The sequence below is a fragment of the Cryptomeria japonica genome, chromosome 10 (assembly GCF_030272615.1).
Source record: "Cryptomeria japonica chromosome 10, Sugi_1.0, whole genome shotgun sequence".
NCBI lineage: Eukaryota > Viridiplantae > Streptophyta > Pinopsida > Cupressales > Cupressaceae > Cryptomeria > Cryptomeria japonica.
The window spans coordinates 272,663,956-272,681,830 of record NC_081414.1 but is presented as its reverse complement, the minus strand read 5'-3'; the positions used below and the strand labels follow the sequence as shown (position 1 = coordinate 272,681,830).

Sequence of the window (17,875 nt, the reverse complement as noted above, 5' to 3'; positions counted from 1 at the left end):
AAGTCTTCAATACTAGAGTACACTCGCATACATTTCACAGCCCTATCTTGTAGCATATCATGTCTTGAAGCAAAGTCATTATCATACTCCATCAAGGTGTCACAAATTGATTCATGCCCTTCTTCAACTACTGGTATAAAATCAGATTGTTGGCAATTTGAAGTTTCAATCTTTACCTCATATTTATCTATCCACTCACGAATGTTTACCATGCTACATTTCTTGTCACCAATATCCCTCTTGGATTTATGCCCATGTGGTGTCACAATATTGCTGTCCCAACTCAAAGAACTAGAATTATGCTCATACATTTCCATGGTGCCTTTATTGCTCTTTCTTGTATCTTTTTTGAGGGAAGATTGTTCCTCCATGAGTGCTAGCCTATGAGGTGTGACCTGCTGCAAGTAACATAAATTTCTAGCTGTTAAAGCCAATCTATCTTTCATTACTAACCAACTCCATGGTATAGTATACAAAACAAACCAAACATTATCAAATTGTAAGATCTTACTATTAGGGAATCTCTTAGTCTCTATAGTCAGTTGTCTGAGACAAAATGCCTCATATGATCTTAGCAATTGTTCTTTCATGGTGGATGATGCATGTTCAATCAAAATGGAACCAATAATTTTTCCTTCTACACAAATAGGTATAATACTAGCGGCTGGTCCACCAAGTGTGTGTCCATTATCATCATAGTTTTGAACCTTGAAAGAACTCTCTAAAAGGGAACTCATGATCCTCCTGATGCAAACTAGATAAACATTCTGAATTTTTTGAATTATACCTCTTCTCTTGTTCACACACAACAACATGTTCTTGTTTGTTTACCTCAAGAAGATCTTCCTTTGCACGCTCAACGTGTATACATTCTTCTCTTGGAAGAAATAATGATCTAATGTATGATTCCCTTTCTTTTCTTGCATTATCTAGTTGGCTGCATCATTCCTTGACCTATTATAGGTACTGTCTTGCTTGGGCAGCAAGCAACTTTGCCTTCTTAGCTCTTTGTAACCACCCATCACACATATCTTGTGTCCTTTTAACATCTTCCATGGTATGATGTACAAAGTTATAACCTTTGTGGCTTGAATCCACAATATATACTTCATGTTTGACCCCCAAATCTGGAGTGCCATGTTTTGATTTTTCTTCATGTGTAGGAATTTTGTCATCATTGGAATTAACTATCACACTAGATGATGCATTGTGATCACCTAAAGAATCCATACCATCATTATCCATGCCAATCTCATGCCCTACATCAAGGGAAGTCATGCTTATCTCTCCTATAGTATCCTCTTGTGAATATTCTCCAAAAGATGATGAAGCCTCATGTGAGTCACACCCCAATGCTATCCATTTGTCTTCATGAGCCGGATTTGCATGTTTATCAAATTCTCCATGTAGATTTTTGCATACTTCATTTGAATAATCTTTCCTCTTACACTGCCGATTTGAACTTATAGATACCAAATCATCATCATCCTCTTCGGGTAACCCATAAATTGTGTGAAGGAAAGGAGGTCAAGTATTTCCTTAGGAAGAGTGCAATACTTATGGTGGCTGCTCATAATTGCATCATTGAATGCCTTGGTATGAGGCTTCTTACTTGTACTTGTTGATGGAGATGAAACCGTAGAGCGCCTAGTTTTCCTTGAATGTTCAACATCTAAACACTGCAATTCCTGATTGTTCTGAGGTTAAGATTCTCTTAACTTTGTAGGATGCTTCGTGATTTTCTCACAGCTAGCTACCTTTTCCTTCATTGGTGAAGCTGGAAGGAAGGTAGGTAATAATCTTCCACCCTTAATTCTGGCCATTGATGTAATCGGCAAATGAAGCAAACTGATCTCTACCCTCAGGCTGCCAAAATCAAGGCTCCAATACCACTGAAAGATCCCTAACCAATCTGAAGTGAATTTTTTCATGTTTCCAACTTGTTATAATGAAGTTTTATGACTGTTTTGCTGAGGGTTTTTGATTGGCTTTGTTTTCAGTAGTTTCCATAGTGTTTCTTCATGGTCAAATGCCAATAAACCAACACTGGGAAACCAAAATGCAATAATACAATTGACTAATTTTTAATTTCAAAATTCTGATTTTAAGAATAGCAGAAGAATAATTTTCAGAATTAAAAATTCTAATCCTCCAAGAGTAGAATGGCATACCAAGTGTCCAACGCCCAAATTGGGGAAAGTTTTATTCAAAAATTTGGTGCAGAATACAATCTAAGAGCACCCGAAAGCTGGAAATGGCTCTAATGAGCTTTATTTGTCTCAACAATAATTACTAAAAACAAATATACTGAAACTGCTAAGAAATGTGCCTGGCCTACAGGCCAAATTATTGAATTTCCTGAATTTTCCACAAAGAATCCTTGATCTAGACCCCAATTGACATTTGTAGCCCATAGAATGCATCAAACCCCTGTAGGAAAGTGTTGACAATGAGGATGATAACAATTTCTAGCCTTCAACTGAATTGTATGTCTCAAATGGAGAAGCCAGAGGGCTACAAGTGGTACAGCTAGCAAGGAGCAAGTACAACTGGCACAAGAAATGGTACGGCTGCCTTTGGGGGTCTCCAAATCTTCCTAATTCTGCAATACAAAGTTTGAATCTGCTGAAAATAGTCTGAACATGCTGGTATAACTCTCAATTGAAGCATAAACAAGAATCCCGTATGAATTCCACATAATTATGAACTAGGTGGACATCCAATTCATTGATCCCCAAGGAGTTTTCGTTCCATGGAGAATTGTCTTTGCAAAGCTCAAATTCCAAATAGCTGATGTAAAAAAAGGATAATGAATCCCCAAAGAATGCCCGACAAGTCACCTTATTTGCCTCCAACACTAAACGCACATTTTAGGGTTTCCATGCTTAATTCTAAAACACTTTATAATGTTTTACTAAAATTCTTTTGAAACTCAATGCCACATTCTAATTTTCATTAAATTTGCTTTTTCCCTACAAAAGTGGCGTCCAAGTCTAGGAATTATTATAATTGCTCTTTATTACCTATTTCCTTAGTTTATTTTGTGCAATTAACTTTATAATGAAATATCATAAAGCTACTTTATATCTCAACTTTATAAAGTCATAACTTGCATTTTATTAATAAATTATCCTCTATTAGAGAAGTTCGATCCAATAAAGGTCTTATTCATCATTAATAAAGTGGCCCCTTTTTAAAACAAACTTATATCTATCTAGGGAGGTGTGCCATGGGGTCTTTTATGACACTTTATTACATTATTATAAAGTGATATTATAATCACTTAACTCCATTTTAATTAAATATTAAAGTCAAAACTTTAATATTTAATTTTATTCAAATTCCAACAATTGTCCTCCCCCAACTAAAAACTGAATGCTATCACCTATCCAAGGATGATGACTGGATGTGGTAGTGCAACTGGCAGTCTTCTCCTAAAAAGTAGGGATGCTCCTAGAAATTAGGAGACTATCTTAAATCGATGATAAAGACTCCTAAGCCACTTTGCTATGCTCCTCAGCCCTCTGGTGGTCAAACAGTCAACTGACAGTCTCCTAAAAAATAGGAATTGTCATCTGAGTGCCTAAAATGGTTTACAAAGCCCCCTTGCAAAGCTCCATGACCTCTAGATGGGTCCCCTAACAGCTTTGCTGACCTACGGGAACCCACATAATAGGCCAACTATGCTCATCTACATGTCTCCTAGAAAGGGGACATTACAATCACAAAGAGGTAAAGCATCACTAAATTTGAGGGAACAAGTACCCAAGCTTAGGATCTTAACTCATACAATCATATGCAAGGACAAACAAGACAAAACAAATAAAAGACACAAAAAGACAAAAGAAACAAAAGGGGCTAGTACTAAAAATAAAGGCTCCAAGTCAACTAGTTGAAGGGACCTTGATAATCAAAATGTCTCAACTGCTAATATCATGAAAAGAGCAAGAGCATGTAGTTCAGTGATAAACCATGACCCAACAACTAGCAAGGTATGTTATGCTTATGGGTTCATGGGGAAGAGAAAAGGGAAAGTATGGATTCCACAAGCTAGCTAGCTATGTTATGTTAGGTGATCCATGAGAGGAAAAGCAAGAGGGAACATCGATACCAGGAGCTAGCAAGCTATTTTTATGCTAAATTATCCATGGAATCACAGATTCTCACGAGATAACAAGTTATGTTATGTTGTGTGATCCATGTAGGAAGAGTCGAGTAACGAGTTGTGTTATGCTAGATCCACTCATCAAAAAAACCAGAGAGAGCGGAGTTGAAAGGTCTAGAAAGTTATGTTATAACAGTCAACTCACTCCAAGGAATTGGAAAAGGAGGGATTGAAAGGTCTATCAAGTTGTGGTATGCTAGTGAACCTATCCGAAAGAAAGAGTTTAAAGGTCTAGCAAGTTGTGTTATGCTAGTCAACTCATCCAACCAAAATGTCATTTGGTTTCAAGAGCTAAGCTTCTCATTTAAGAACGTGGTCTGGTTTCGGGCATGCAACAACTCGTCTAAGACTTTGGTCTAGTTTTGAACATGTACATCCCATCTAAGACATAAAGATAACCAAACAAAGCACATTTTTCGTAAGGAAATCCTCAAACTTGAACTGAAAAAAGATAACCAAGCAAGGCATCATGCAAGGAAATCCACAACTTCAATTGAACATATGCTACAAGAAGGCTACATTTTTGCCCCCCCTTTAAGATGTTAACATAGCCCTATGATGATGTCTTAAGGAAAAGATAGAAACAAGGATACACACCTTCATCACCAAGGAGATATCCTTTAGGCAATAACGTACATAATCCACGCTAAAGAGGCATAACTCTTATGAGCAAGGAAAAGCTAGTTGTAAAAGAGATATCCTGCATTAAGTGTGAAGGGATCTTTTTGAGGGATGCACGGAGGAAGAGATCTTTATGTAAAGATATCTACCTCCAAAAGTAGGGGAGATCTTTAATAATGATGACACCTTTGAAAGGAGGAGAACGAGAATACACACCTTTCCCATTGCTAGAAAAAGCGGATCCTTAGTGAGAGACTGCACACATTCACTAAGGAGAGATTGTTCATAAGAAGATGTACCATCTCAAACAAAGAACAATTCCAACCAAGGGACATATATGTACTTTCATAGAGGGCCAGTCTATGTAAGAAAGGATCTCAAGTTATGAAAAATACAACTCAACAAAGAAAAAGGCAATGTTTGGGAAGAAAAAGAGAGGATTGAAGTGTTAATTCTTGCCCCCAAGAAAGGAGACAAGAAAAAGACTATTATAATGTTGTCCGAGTATGATTGTAATTGAAGTTGTACCACCACACATGACAAAAAACCCCCAATAGCGGTAGGCTATCAATGTCACATAGTGAGGAGCAACATAATAGGGCAAAGGTAGTGCTAGTGCACCACCTTCAAATTTGGATCGAGAAAAAGCATGAGATTTGAGGTGATATGGATAAGAGCTCTATCACATAGATCTTGAAAAAATCCCTTAAAAGCTTTGCAATTACCAATAGAATGAGAATAGCTATGATGAAAAAGGCAATATACACTACCATCCTTGTTCTTATAATTATTGATATATGGATAAGAGCTCTATCACATAGATCTTGAAAAAATTCCTTAAAAGCTTTGCAGATACCAATAGAATGAGAATAGCTATGATAAAAAAGGCAATATACACTACCATCCTTGTTCTTATAATTATTGATATATGGATAAGAGCTCTATCACATAGATCTTGAAAAAATTCCTTAAAAGCTTTGCAGATACCAATAGAATGAGAATAGCTATGATGAAAAAGGCAATATACACTACCATCCTTGTTCTTATAATTATTGATATATCACACAAAAGGAAATCTTGTCCCTTGAAATGTAGGGCAAGGTATACTAGTGGACGAAGAAGGATTGGTTTCTTGTGCCAAAAGGATTGGTAAGGAAGGAGGAAAATTGTTGGATGTAGGAGAATTCTTGGATGGACGATAATTTCTCATTTTTGCAAAAAAACTCCTTAAGCATTTGAACCTTAAGGAAATCGTCTATAGATGTTGATGAACTGGGATATCCTAGACCTTCTCTAGTGCATTGTGAGGGAGGATCTATACGGTTTCTTGTTTTCCAAGTCCTTGTCCACTATAGCCTTGTTTTGAAATAATATCATAGCCAATCTCATAAGATGTTTTTAATTGTGAAGGAGAAAAGCTTTCATTGTGAATTTCTTCAAAATTTGTTGTGTAAGGGCATGTTGAAAGACCAAAGGGATGAATAGATGAGGCTGGAATATCCTTTGTAGGAGGATTCTCCTTTCTACCATCATCATTCATTTCCTCTTTGTTAGGTTGGGAAGAAGGATCTTTATCATCTAAGGCTTCCTCTTTGCTCAATGTTCTATTAGGAGATAGGTCATGAATAAAATGCATAACATCATATTGCCTACAAATATGTTGATGATCAAGATAAACTCTAGGAGAATTAGGAGGATCTAGAGAGATTGATATACCAACATGTTTACCTTGCCCCCCTTGCTCTAAAGTATCTTTATGAGAAGAAGATGGTTCAATATTACTCTTCAATGTTGTCTCTCCACTAGAAAGATCATAAATAGGAGTATTGAATCTTTCCTAATTAACACAAGATACCCTAGGAGAGGTACAAGTGCTAGTCTTTTCAATGTCATCTCTAGGATTGTCAATGGTATTACCCACATGTTCCATTAATCTCCTTATAAGTGTTATTATATAACAGCATGAAACATGGATAAAAGCCTTGGAAAGTGATTTATAAGTAGGAAGTATTGTTGAAACCAGAGAAACGGGACTCGCCCAAGGGTCTGAGTCATGCCCCTCGAGTCTGGTGAGCTCGGACTCGGACTCGGACTCGATCGAGTCTAGGGGGTGAACTCGCCAGACTCGCCGAGTTTGGCGAGTTTATGCCAAACTCGCCAAACTCGGCGAGTCACGTGCTTGGGAGTCGGCCGGCTGGCTAGGCTTTAAAAAAGCCAAAAAAAAACATTTTCTAAAGTTTTTCAACTTCCTTTTTTTATGTTATTTATCCTCCAACCCTAAAAGTGAACTCCATTTCATTTATTTGGCAAAATAGGAGGAGAAAAGTGAGTTGTGAAGAAAAACAAGGGTGCATTGAAGAAAAAACAGCAAGGAGGAAGCTCAAGATTTCTTCCATTTATAACATTGGGGTTGCATTGTGTTTGGATTTGGTGCATCAAGAGTTGGATAGGAAGAGTTTGCAGCTCATTTCAAGCTTGTTGTAAGAGGTAAGATTGTTTTTTTGAGATTTTTTTGTTTCTTGTATGCAAAAATTTCATTTTCTATTCATTTCTTTTGAAAGTTTTACATTTTTTTCTAAAATCTTTTGTATGTTACTATGTAGAGTTTGTAAATTGTTTTTTTTTTAAAGTAGGGTTTGAAATTTTGATCAAACCCTACATTTTTTTTTAAATTTACAAACCCTACCTTAGTTTTTTTGAAAAAAATGTACAATGAGAATGAATTCACAACAAAGAATGAAAGTATTCATTTTTTTTTGTATTTGTAATGTCTTATGACTTATAATTTATTGCAGCAACCTTCACTTTCTTATTTGCCTCAAGTTTCACAAAACTATCATACAATATCTTCTTCATCTTCTAGACCCCCAATTAGAAAGGGCCCCACTTGGAAATTTCACGAAGATTTTCTTGGGCAAAGAAAGGGGCAGACAAAATATATGTTTTGCAAAACAATATTCCATGGAGGCATTTATAGATTGAAATACCATATTGCTTGTGTGCATGGCCATGATGCCAACCCATGCATTGAAGCAACGACTCAAGCCATACGCGAGTGCTATGTAATGGTTTAAGAAATTGAAAACAAAAAGAAGCAAAAGGAGGATCGCGCGGCCATTGGAAGTGGGATAGCGTTAGGTTGTGTTGGGGGGCCTTGTTCCATGCCTCCACATCATCCCACTTACCATGCTACTGCTGGTGGTAGTGCTTCTTCTTCTGCAGGTGCCACTACTCATGTTCCTAGCACTGCCAATGGGTGGGACTGGGAGTGTTAGCATTCGACCTAGAATTCGTAAATATAGGTTGGATACCTTCTTTGTGCCTCACACTACTCCTGGGTCCCAACAGTCGCTTGAGAGCATGGGTTGGAACAAGGAGGTCCATGATGCCACTAAAATGGCAGTTGGCAGGTTTTGGGTCTATGGCAGTGTTCCATTCTTTACAGCCAGGTGAATGTTTTATGTTTTATTGTTTTAATTTTTATACTTTCATTCTTCGTTTTATTTTTTCTCGTACATACTACATAGTACATACTTAACTTATCTCATTTAATTTATGCCTCGGGCACGTCTACTTGGGCGTCGCACTCCAAAATTGCCCTCCCGCACAGGTCTCCTTATTGGCAAGAAATGGTTGATGCCCTTACCATATGCGGGGTGGGGTTCAAAGCCCCTTTTGAGTCTAATTTGAGGGGACCCATTTTGACTCAATTGGCGAATTATGTGAAGAAGGAATTAGGTGAACAATGCCAAATATGGAGCACTAAAGGATGCACCATCATGACTAATGGTTGGACGAATAGGAGAAATAGAACTCTCCTTAATTTTCTTGTTTCTTTCGCAGGTGATCAATTAATTTTAGTTTCATTTAGTCATTAATTTTTTATTTTTCATTAAATGATTTATTGAATGATCATTGATCTTGCTTTATTTTTTAATTTCAGGGGGCACCGTTTTCATCAAGTCCATTGATGTCTTCGCCCATTGCAAGAATGCCACCTACCTATGTGAGCAGATAGAGGAGGTGATTGATGAGGTGGGTGAGGAGAATGTGGTACAGGTGGTGACCGACAACACAGCAAATTATGTTACTGCAGGTAAACTTTTGATTACAAATACAAACTAATATTGTTTGCAAATTAATTACTATTTTGTAACTTCATTAATTACAATGTAACAAATTATGTTGTTGCAAGTAGACTATTGATGGAGAGGCACCCATCTATAGTTTGGACTCCATGTGCCGCCAATTGCATTGACCTCATGTTAGAGGATATTGGAAAACTCCCATGCGTCAAGAGATGTGTATAAAGGGCGAGAAATGTGTGCAAATTTGTATATAATCATTCATGGGTGTTGGCTCTTATGAGACACTACACGGAGCAGGAGTTAGCTCGTCCAAAAATCACAAGATTTGCCACAAACTTCATCACATTGCAGTCCATGCTTCGCTGTAAGTGGGCCTTGAGACGTCTGATTGTTGGTGAGGAGTGGTCTTCCTCATCCTATGTTGATACCCCTGCAGGGAAAGATATGGCAGACCGCATTTTTGATGAGCAAGACTTTTAGATCCCTTGTGATGAGATAGTGAAGGAAATTTTTTATAAATTCTAGAATTTAACTTTTTGTTTAATAACTTATTTCATTATATTCTCTTATTTGCTCATTTTTCTAAATTACAAAATATTTTCAATTTTGCAGTTTGTTAAGCCCTTGGTTGTTTTGTTGCGAGTTGCGGATGGAGAAAAGCTTGCAATGGGCTACATATATGAGGGCATGGATAGGGCGAAGGAGGGCATCAAATCCGTCTATGAAGGAGATGAGAGCAAGTATGGTCTTGTTTGGGAGATCATTGATAGGAGATGGCATCATTAGCTTCATAGGCCCATCCATGCAGCTGCCTATTATCTGAATCTGGCATTCCATTTTATCCCTACTTTCAAGGCTAATGTGGAGGTCCTTAATGGGCTATACTCAATCATGGAGAAATTGGCACCTACTGGTACTACTCAAACAGAGCTTATTCGAGAGCTACAGTTGTTTTCAAATGCACAAGGGGAGACCTTCTCTCGTCCTATCGCCAAAGAAAGTAGGACAACTATGATGCCAGGTAAAAATAAATTGTAAGGCTTAATTTTAGTTTTATTGTATATTGTTAAATGAGTTTGAGTGAGACTGATTTTATTTATTTTTCTCATTTCAAACTTAAATAATTGGTAGAGCTTTTTTGGCCCAATGACGCCAAATATTCAGAAGTTGGCCATTCGCATCTTGAGCCAACCATGCAGCGCATTTGGTTGTGAGCGCAATTGGAGTATGTATGAGCACATACACTCCAAGAAACACAATAGATTATCCATGGAGAAGATGAATGATCTCGTCTTTGTTCACTACAACCTCCACCTGAGAATGAGAAAGAATGCATTAGCTGACATCTCTCCTATCATTCTAGATGAGGTTGATCCTAATGTAGAGTGGGCCATTGAGACAGATCCTGCGGCTGTCTTTAGTGATGATGACACTGATTGGATCGACCAGGTAGATATAGAGGCTGAGGCTGTAGCCATGGCAGAGGAGGAGCGGAGAGCACGAGCAGAGACAGGAGATTTAGAGGCAGATATTGATAGTGACACAGATGTTCCTGATGTTGGTGAGCATGGCATGGTGTCACGGGGAGCGGCTATGGCTGTCGAATCGTCCAAGACCTACCTTGGATGCCTTTGCAAGGGGTCGGGGCCAGAGGGTGCATGCTCCTCTGAGCCATAGGCTTGAAATTGTATTTACCTTTGGTATTTGTATGCAACATTTGATGATGATCATATGATGACATGGATTTTTTATTCCATGAGTTTTGTAATATTGTATATGAAGAAGTTGAGAAAATACAACTTCAGAGATCCCAAGAACACCTGCAAGCAAAATACTTATCACAAGAGAAGAATGGAGGTAAAAAACAATAATGGCTCTGAAGAAAAAGATTATCATTCAGAGAGGGAATTAGTAATGAAAAAGTACAATACAATCCTTATAAAAAGGAGATTAGCAACCCTAAAGATGTGCAACCTTAAAGAAACCCTAAAGGGATAATGTGTATTTAATAACTAGAAATAATTATTAAATACCTACAATATTATTAAATGCCTAAGTTTAGCTTAAGCATAGAGGATAATAGACTAATCATTAAATAAATAATTATTAGCTAATACAAGATAACTCTAACACCCCCCCTTAAGATGAACTTTGGGAGTAGCTAAAAAACTAAATGCAAGAAGCAAAAAAAGCAACTACATGATGAAGGCAAATTTGGGTCCCGGCAACAAAGCCTGATAAGGTAAAGATCTCTGTAAAGGGGAGAAATAGAGAAAACCACGTGGGAAAAAAACTCTACTCCAAAAAGAGATGGAATACAAGAGAAGGACTGAAGAAGCCTCCAAACAAGAATGTTCCAAAAGATAGGAACAAAAGAAGAGCAGAAGAATCACTGAAGCATGAAGAACCTGCAAACACTATCGAAGAATAACTGTCGATTTGAAGAACCTCCATTGAAATAGAAGATGATCAGGTAGAGAAGACTATAATCTGCATGAGTGCCCTCAAATAACACTACTCGAATTAGATGGCAAACAAAGGCAAACAACTGAACTCGAAGATATAGATGGCATAAAACACCAAAGCCTGAAGAGTTGATCCAACGAACCAAGGAAGCATTAGAACAACAGGAGAAACCCCCTCATAATTTGGACAAGGGTGAGGAACAGGTACACCGAAAAGGATGGCCAACAAGAACTGCATGACGAAGAACCAAGAACATCGAAGGTGCAGAGAAAGTACATAGTGTCGTGGAAGGAACACTCACTTGACACACATCATGAGGCTAATGTCGTGGAAGAAACACTCACGTGACAAAGGTAGATGGCAAACAAAGGCAAACATCAACCCCCCCATGACACTTTATAATGTAGTGCATGTACAATAAGGCACAAGATGTGCAAGATCCCAAATATACAATGCATAGTGGCACTTTATCTCAGTGCGTTTGCATAAAGAAAATGCTTACAGAAAAATGTCTACAATGATCAGAAGACACATAAGGCTGGAAATATAGAGAGAACAGCCAAAGACGAGACATCCTACTCAAAGAAAGAGATCCCAGGACCTAAAACATCCAAGATATTCACCAAAGTGCTGAAAAACAAATAATTGAATAAAATGTACCTGGAGCAGAATCTGGAAAGAAAACTCATATGACTAGAAAGTGCACAAAACAAGCTTCCAACGATATAAAGTTTTCAAAAAACGGAGTTCAGTTACTCAAGTTATGTCTCCCAGAGTGCAAAAGCGAACCTCTGAAATTGACAGCAAAAAACACCATCAAAAAAGCAAAATCAAAAAATTGGATAGAGCTCGGAAAGAGCTTTTTGACTATATAAGGTTTGTCGAAAAACGCCTCCATGTGCCCAAGATATAGCCAAAAGACTGAAGGTGCTCCGGATGGGCCCAAAAGGGGACTGTAGACTGCCTACACAGTGCTTATGTCGGCAAAATATTCCTAGAATATTCCCTGCCTGCCGGAAAAAAAAAGTCGCCTGAAAAACGTGCCGGAAAAAAGATCTGGTGCCCGGAAAAATCCCCTTGCCGAAAAAAATCAACTGAAAGTTTGGCAGTCGCCGAAAAAACCATGCCTGCCGGAAAAATAGCAAGGAGCCAGAGAAGGCACTGACGCCGAAAAGAGCGGTCAATGGCCGACGAGCAGGAGCCTGGGCGACGACAACAGCAGGGAGGCCGGCGGGGCAAGGCTGCTAAACAGTTGGCGGCGACGGCTACACAAGGAGCGGGGCAGCCAGGAGTGGACGGGGTCGGAGAACAGCAGTGGCGGCCGGGAGGCGATGGCCGCAGGGCGAAAGCAGCAGCAACAGGCAGTCGGGAGCAAAGGGCGGCCGGAGCGGTACGCAGCAACCGAGAGGGTGACCAGAGCGTGGCAGGCAGCCAAGAGTGGAGGGCAGTCGGAGCAGTAGGCTGGAGGACAGCAGCTAGTAGCACGAGGGTCGAGGCATGGATGGGGTTGGGTCCACGGCTTGCTGCAGGTTGTACTGACCTGCAGAGGCCGCCGGCCCCCCTATACCCATGGGTTTGCTTTTTTTTTTTTTGAACTTTCCTTTTTTAAAAAAAGTTTTTCACCAATTTTTGGGCATTCGGCCTAGGCAAGTCATTAAACTACCCAAAATATTTTTTCAGTTTTTTATTTTTATTTTTCGTCTCGAAAAATGTGCCCAAGAAGGGCAAAAATAAAATAAAAATTGCCAGAGCCACAGTTGTCCAGATTGGACAAATTTTATATGAAAATGGGGGTTTTTGGGTGTTCTGAGCTCAACGGTGAAGTCTGTTTTAGCCCAAAATGCCCAAAAACAAAAAAGATCCCCAGACGCAAATAAAAAACTCTGAAAAGGCTTGAAACCCTCCAAAAAAATCTTCTAAAAAATCAGAAACAAGCAACAGTAGATGAAGGCTCCAATACCATGAAGAAGTTGAGAAAATACAACTTCAGAGATCCCAAGAACACCGGCAAGCAAAATACCTGTCACAAGAGAAGAACGGAGGCAAAAAACAATAATGGCTCTGAAGAAGAAGATTATCATTCAGAGAGGGAATCAGTAATGAAAAAGTACAATAAAATCTTTATAAAAGGAGATTAGCAACCCTAAAGATGTGCAACCCTAAAGAAACCCTAAAAGGATAATGTGTATTTTATAATTAGAAATAATTATTAAATACATACAATATTATTAAATGCCTAAGTTTAGCTTAAGTGTAGAGGATAATAGACTAATAATTAAATAAATAATTATTAGCTAATACAAGATAACTCTAACAATATACATTTGACAATATTTATATATCTATGTTTGTTATTTCCTTCAGCTACAATTTGAGTTTATGCTTATGTGATTGATGTATACTTGTGTATGTAATCAAATGAGTCGAGTTTGATGATGTTATTGTGTCTTTAAGGTGTATTCAATGAAGGGTGCATGAAACAAGTTTTAAATCTTTAAAAATCTCTAAATTTCTTAAGTTTTTCACTTTCCCGAGTCCAACCGAGTCTGAAGCTAAGTCTGACTCCGAGTCCCGAGTCCAAGACCAAGTCAGCCTTGTCGAGTCCAAGCCGAGTCTGAGTCTCGTTTCTTTGGTTGAAACCCTTATTATGCAATATGTGAAAGTACTATGAAAAAATGCAAACAACATGAAATGGAAGAAGCTATTATCCAATACATGGTTTTGAGAAAAATAGAAAATAAATAATGTAATCACATGTGAAATAGAAAACCAATCAGATTTTGTGAATTCCATTATGAACAATTAGATCTAAAAACACCAAATCAAAAATATGCAAAATGTAAGAACCGTCGAGCTCACCAAAATGTGTTGGATAAAAAATTAGGGTTTCAAAAGTTAAGCCTTGTAAGCTAGGAAATGACCTAACTTTCCAAACAAGACATTAAAAGAAGGGAGAACTCAACTGATCCAATGCAAGAGGATTGAATGCAGATCAAATTCTTTTTCCTTTGTCTAATTGAAATTGATTTGAAAGTATTTTAATGCTAGATCTAGGGTAAATGATGAAGAATCAACATGAAACAACAAAAACAACAAGCTACAAATGATATACAAAGGCACAGAGAAAAAAGTTTGAACAAGAGAATCAAAGAAGAACCTATGACAACAAGTTTGGCCCAGAAATGCAGCACTATGTGGCAATTTGCATCCCGGTCCCTGATGTCTAATGCAAACAGACTAGAATCTTCTAGAATCACGATATCACTCAAAATCTATTCCCAGAAGTTCTCAAGACCGTGACGGTTTTTTCGTCTTAGTCCATTGATTTTTGCCTCGGCAAAAGTGAGATTTGTTGGTCGTCTCCTCTGTCAAAATCTCTATCTATGGCTCTTGGATCTGTCGCCTACACAGAAAAAAAGGAAAGTGTTGTTGATAGGGGTTTGCTTTAGGTTAAACCCTAAGTTTGGAATTAACCCTAATTGAATTGAATTTGTAAATGAAAACGCCAAAGTAAATGCTGAATGATATACCTCAGATTTGTTGTATTTGATAATGGGTGAAGATGCAATGCTCTTTAGATGTGATCACAAGTGTTGATGCAATAACATGACTTGACATAACATGAACATGAATGACCTAATCAAACACACATGCCTGCATGAAGATTGATGTAGATTTGCTACTTCATGATGCTTTAACGATATGGTGGGATGAAATATTGCCTTGAATGCTTGAGAATGCTTGATGACGAATGCTTGTGCTAGGAATGCCTCTTAGATTTTTAGATTGCTTAGATGAAAATGAATAGGAAGAATGCTCTTATACAGGGTTCCCAAGATAATTTACCTATTAGGCTGACCTCCAACGATCAAATTGAGACACTGAGAACCAAAATCACCGAGGTGGGGAAGTGCACCGACCAATTTAAATTAGGTCCTATTTAAGGAGGACCAAGATGATCCAAGTGCCATGGTCCTGGGACCAAGATGCCCTGGCTGCCATTGTACACCAAAAACAAGGCAAACCAGTGAGAGATCAGCGTGCACACCCCGAGACATAGGTTCAGTTCTCTGTGAGGACAAATGACATCAAATTTAAGATGCAAAGGCCGGAAATGGACCTGGGAGAGAGCTAAGATAGGGCACACTAAAGTGGGTGCACAAAAAGGTGGTGTAAATTGTGTAGGGTTATAATTTAGGACGCTATAGTGTGTGTGTGTGTGTGTGTGTGTGTGTGTGTGTGTGTGTGTGTGTGTGTACATACATATATATATGTATGTCTTTATATATATATATATATATATATGCTTAGATAAAAAGAACAATAAATCACAGTCATGAAACTCAAAAGTAAAAGGAATGCCAAAAGAAAACTCTGCAATGAATTATAATTGTCCATACAAACAAGCAGAACAAAATTAAAAGCCATCTAATGCATCCACACTCATAGCTAGTTGGATGTGAGTATAGATGTCCAGATGAACTCTCGAATGTGACGAAAATTTTGCACCTTGATTCTACGAATGCCAAAGACATTAAGACGATATGACAAGCCAGCAGCAATGCCACAAAGGCCTGGTACAAATGTCCTTCTCCATGATGAAAGAAGAAGCTGCAATTCAAAGAGATATATCAGTACCTTCTTGATGCAATGTAATACAAGTGAAATAACAATTTTGCTCCATAGAAAAAGGTTTTAACCTGAAGGCCAGCAAGATAGACAAATGATTTGTTAGAGAACCGGAAACCAAAAATGCGAAACCATGTTGAAACTGGTATATCAAAGTAAAAAGGTATAAATGAAGAAAATATCAAGCCATATGGTCCAGATGCGAGGACACTTGAAGTAGGATCTGCAAAATCACATAAAAGAAAAAATGTTTTTAATTTGAAGGTCAATCAATGATTAAAATGATATGCTATAATTATATCCAAGATGAAAATTTTTATTTTGGAGGTACAAATTGCAAGAGCAACAGTGTTGCTTCCTGCTGGTATTCAAAGCATTCACATAAGAAAGGAACCTCAGCCATTACAGATTCAAGCCAGTGCTGTGATTAACAACAGGAACATTTAGTTGAAACTGTTTAAAGCTTTGTATAACACAATTCAACAACAAACTTGCTAAGATACCCATTAAGTTGGCATAAAGCTTAACATGCTGACGATAGATATTTGCTAATAGGTTATAAAGCAAAAAAGAAATTGAAGAAATTACACCTTGATATAATTGAAGGATTCTAGTGCATGAACGACTTTAATCAATACAATTTATAGCTTTAGCCTAAATAAATTAATTTAAATGTGAACCTGCTCTTGCCCAGCTTTGGTAGAGGGGATGCTTCTAGAAGAGGAAAAAGGTATAATACTAACAAAATCTGTCCATGTGAAGGAAAATTAAAAGGCAGTAATAGCTAGGTGTGCAACCCTCTAAGCAAAATTGGATTTAATCAGACAAGGTGAATGAAGAGGACAAACAGTTTAGAGCCCCCATTAATTTTGCAGGTTGAAACAAGCTTAACAGGTCTGTGGTATGTTAAATCTCCAAGGTCCAAACACTGCCTAATCAGACAAGGTGAACAAAAATAACAAACAATTTAAGATTTATAGTCCCTATGAATGTGCCTGGTGGAAATAGTTCAAAACAAAACATAAAAGATGACTTCGGCACCTTACAAACAAGGCTCTACCATTACTTGAAGAGAAACAAAGGGCATCAGCAGTCTTTTACAAATCATCACAAATAAAAAGGCAGTTATATACATGCATTTTTGTTAGTTTTTTTTCTTTTTTTTTAAAAGCCTAGAAACTCCCTCCAAAACAGGAATTTACAAGGAACAAAAGACAACCAAATATAACATGCCTTTTGAGCTTTTTTTCTTTTGCATCTCTCACTTTACCACCATGAAAATGATACAAGTTGGTTACCAATTGCAAGCTTGCAACTGGTGACACTTATCAAACAAAATTGACTAACAATCATTTCACAGAAATGTTTTTAAACTTTTAACTACAAGATTATATGCTTCTCACTCTAGAAACACATTGGACTCAGCAAGTTCCAAAATCAATCCGCAGGGAGGACACACGGGCCACAGAAACTAGGTCAATGCACCTGAGGTGAAGCTTAATCTATGTTTTTTACTCTAATTTCTATCCCCACCCTATCTCCACATTTTCTAATCAATCCCTACAGCTTTGTCTATTGTCTGCCATCAATGTTTACAATAAAAGGGTATGTAGCAAGGAACAACAAAGCTCAATTACACGTTTCAGCGAGATAACTGATGGAAGTTCACACATTGTCCTATGCTGAGAAAACAAGGAGCCATAAATTTTGAATTGCCACAAAGATAAACAAAAGTTTGAAATACTATTTAATTGTACTTGTATAGCCTCATCCAAATCCTTGTAGCAGAAGGAACTTCAGCTTATTAATTTCTTATGGTCATAGAAACTGCTCTTCTGGATTCAAGCATACAACCAGAACAGATGGATTGAGCTTCTGCAAAAATACAATGTCGATATTCCACAAT

General features: G+C 37.8%; 1 protein-coding gene across 3 annotated transcripts in view; it reads right to left on the bottom strand.

Annotated features, from left to right (window-relative positions):
- Positions 1-17,875, bottom strand: part of LOC131035471 (rhomboid-like protein 20) — a 202,226-nt gene that overhangs the window by 66,103 nt on the left and 118,248 nt on the right. For all 3 annotated transcript variants that reach the window (XM_057967172.2, XM_057967173.2, XM_057967174.2), the window contains exons 5-6: positions 16,041-16,192; positions 15,850-15,951 (exon numbers count right to left, since the gene is read on the bottom strand). In XM_057967172.2, the coding sequence (XP_057823155.2) occupies positions 15,850-15,951; positions 16,041-16,192 (254 nt within the window). The remainder of the gene's footprint in view (positions 1-15,849; positions 15,952-16,040; positions 16,193-17,875) is intronic.